General features: G+C 52.1%; 1 protein-coding gene across 1 annotated transcript in view; it reads left to right on the top strand.

Annotated features, from left to right (window-relative positions):
• Positions 1 to 1,035: 1,035 nt before the first annotated feature.
• Positions 1,036 to 2,566, top strand: part of PITPNB (phosphatidylinositol transfer protein beta) — an 84,764-nt gene continuing 83,233 nt past the window's right edge. Inside the window, exon 1 of the mRNA XM_075569005.1 lies at positions 1,036 to 1,186. Coding sequence (XP_075425120.1) covers positions 1,167 to 1,186 — 20 coding nt within the window. The 5' untranslated portion in view covers positions 1,036 to 1,166. The remainder of the gene's footprint in view (positions 1,187 to 2,566) is intronic.

Here is a 2,566-nt window from a genome sequence, read left to right as displayed (position 1 = left end):
CGGGCGGGCCGGCCGGCATTCTAAGTCCCGCCCCCGGCATTCTCCTTCATTCAATCCCCCCGGCAGCATGCATTCATTCATACACACACACAGAAAATACTTACCGACCGCCGCATTCTCCTCACCGCTGCTGCCCCGCAATACTGGGACCAGGGACAAAAACCGGGACATTTCCGGGATGGACCTGAAACCGGGACAGGGCAGAAAAAAACGGGACTGTCCCGGCAATATCGGGACAAATGGTCACCCTAGTAAGGGGTTAACAGAAGGAGATAAGGTTAGGGGTTTTTAGGGTAAAGTGGCCCAACGTTTCAGTCTGGAGAGAGCCCATGTTGAGAACGTTGGGCTACTTTTCCTGTTTTTCCCATGCACAACATATTGATAATGTGTACATACAATAAATGGGGAAATACGTGTTTTATGTGACATCTTTTTTTTTGTTTCAATTTTTTTATTGTTTTTGGAGAGATAGACATCATATAATAGACATTTCCATACATATCATGTGTGCACATATACATTTGTACTTAAAGCGACACATGTCAAGTCTTCTACATCAAGTTGGACTAAACATTGGTTTTAGCATGAACATTGTGTTGTTGTCTTATTTTTCTTGTGTGTCTTCCTTTTTATTTTTTATTTCTTTTAGTTATGATGCAACGTTTCAGGGTTCATTAGGGAAGCAGCCGCTTCCTTGTATATCTCTCCCGGAATGGGTGACATCTTTTAATAAAAGAAACTACATGTGTTATGGAGCCTTCATTGGAAGTGTTCACAGTCTCCTATCCCTGACTGACACAGAAACTGAAGGTGTAACTATTCCCCCTCGGCCCAATGTCGGAGAGGTTTCTGTTCCCTCAGGTGAACAAGTGGGACTGCGGCAGTAACACGCAGCTGGTGCGCCACAACAAGCTCCACCAGAGCGCCCACCTGACACATGTCAACGTTCCATCCCCTCCCCAGCCAATCACACGGCACGGGGGGAGGGGCCAAGACTAGCTGCTGGGCGGGAAACCGCACTCGCTGCTCTGAACGCGTCTGACCAATCCGCGCGCGCGGGGTGGGCGTGGCCTTACCTCTTGCCGACCGGTCGCTCCCGGAAAGAGCAGCGTGACGTCGCCGGTGCCGCACAGCAGCAGCAGGAGCTGCGGGTCTCCGGGCGCAGGATGGTGCTGATTAAGGAATTGTGAGTGCCGGGGGTGAGACATGAATGTGGCGCCGGCTCTCCCTGTGTCACGCAGCTCCGTGGCTTGTGGCCAGTGGGTGCTCGGTACCGTTATGGAAGAGGAGGGGCTGCGGCGGAGGGGTGGCTAAGGCCTCATGGGCAGCTGTCCCAGTCCCCAAGATAAGCCGTGTCCCCCCGGGCCTTTGGGTGGAGTGCGTATCCCTGCCTGGCATCTTCCCTTGCCAGGCAGGGCCTGCACAGCATCGCCTTGCCAAGGCTGCGCTTGCACACTGGCAGCTTGGTAGTTTGGCAGCTGGTGGGTTAATGCTGTGCTTGCACACTGACAGCTGGTAGCTTTGGCAGCTGAGGGGTTAATGCTATGCTTGCACATTGGCACCTAGGAGATTGGCAGAGAAGGGGTTAATGCTGTGCTTGCCAACGGGCCCTTGTTAGGTTGGCAGTGAAAGGGGTTAATGCAACCTTGGTAAAAGGTGATGCTGGCTCGTCTGGCAATGAAAGGGTTAACACGACCTTTAATAACATATTGCTGGTTTCTCTGGCAGCCAAGTGGAGATATACACACCGCCTCTGGCGCGGAAGGGGTTAAGGGGGGGCACCTATGTTGCTGGCTTGTGTGACAGTGTTGGAATGACATGGCCTGTACTCCTACTTTTACCCCAATGACCAGACTTCTCGCAGTGAAATCCTGTGCCTGTTGTAGGGTCTTTTATCAACTGGAGTGCCTCAGGGAGTAGTCCCTATGTCGTAGCATTTGGCACTCGAGGGGTAAGGTCTCGCCAAAGGAAAACATTTTGTTTTTCTACAGCTCTGCAGTCAATGGGTGTCTGCCATTTACCGCGTGCTGTGGCTGCACCAGCACTGAAAGGGTTAAAGGAGCAATCCTTTCAGAACCCTATATAAGTTACATTAATACAATGTTGGTATCCTGCCCCCTGAGCATGTCCTGCTCGTAACACACACACAAAAAAGGATTTTCTTAATCTCTAGCGCAGTATTTTTTAACCGGGGGCGTCCCTAAAGGGTTCACTGCAAATTTCAGGTCATTTGAAAAGTACCAAATACAGAAGAATTTACAATGCACCTGATCTCAGACACGCTATTAGGCTGAGTCCATGGTGACTTTAGCAGTGCGGAGGCGCGCTGAGGGAAAGCGGGTGCTTTCCCTGGCCTTAGTTCCCGCGCCGTCCGGGGGCGTGTCGGGTGGCGGGCCAGTGATGTCACGGAGCTGGTTCGCCCTCATTGGGCGAACTGCTCACGTGACCAGCCCTGTGCTCCCGTGAGCGCTCAAACGAAAATTTTTTTTAACGGCTATGTCTGCAGACGCGTGCGCGAGCCCCTGCTAAAGCTGCTCTCATTGCGGCTGCAGGGGCTCACTGACTA

Source organism: Ascaphus truei, chromosome 13, assembly GCF_040206685.1.
Source record: "Ascaphus truei isolate aAscTru1 chromosome 13, aAscTru1.hap1, whole genome shotgun sequence".
In the NCBI taxonomy this organism is placed as follows: domain Eukaryota; kingdom Metazoa; phylum Chordata; class Amphibia; order Anura; family Ascaphidae; genus Ascaphus; species Ascaphus truei.
Note: the sequence above shows the minus strand (reverse complement) of the source record. Positions and strands in the feature narration are given on the sequence as shown.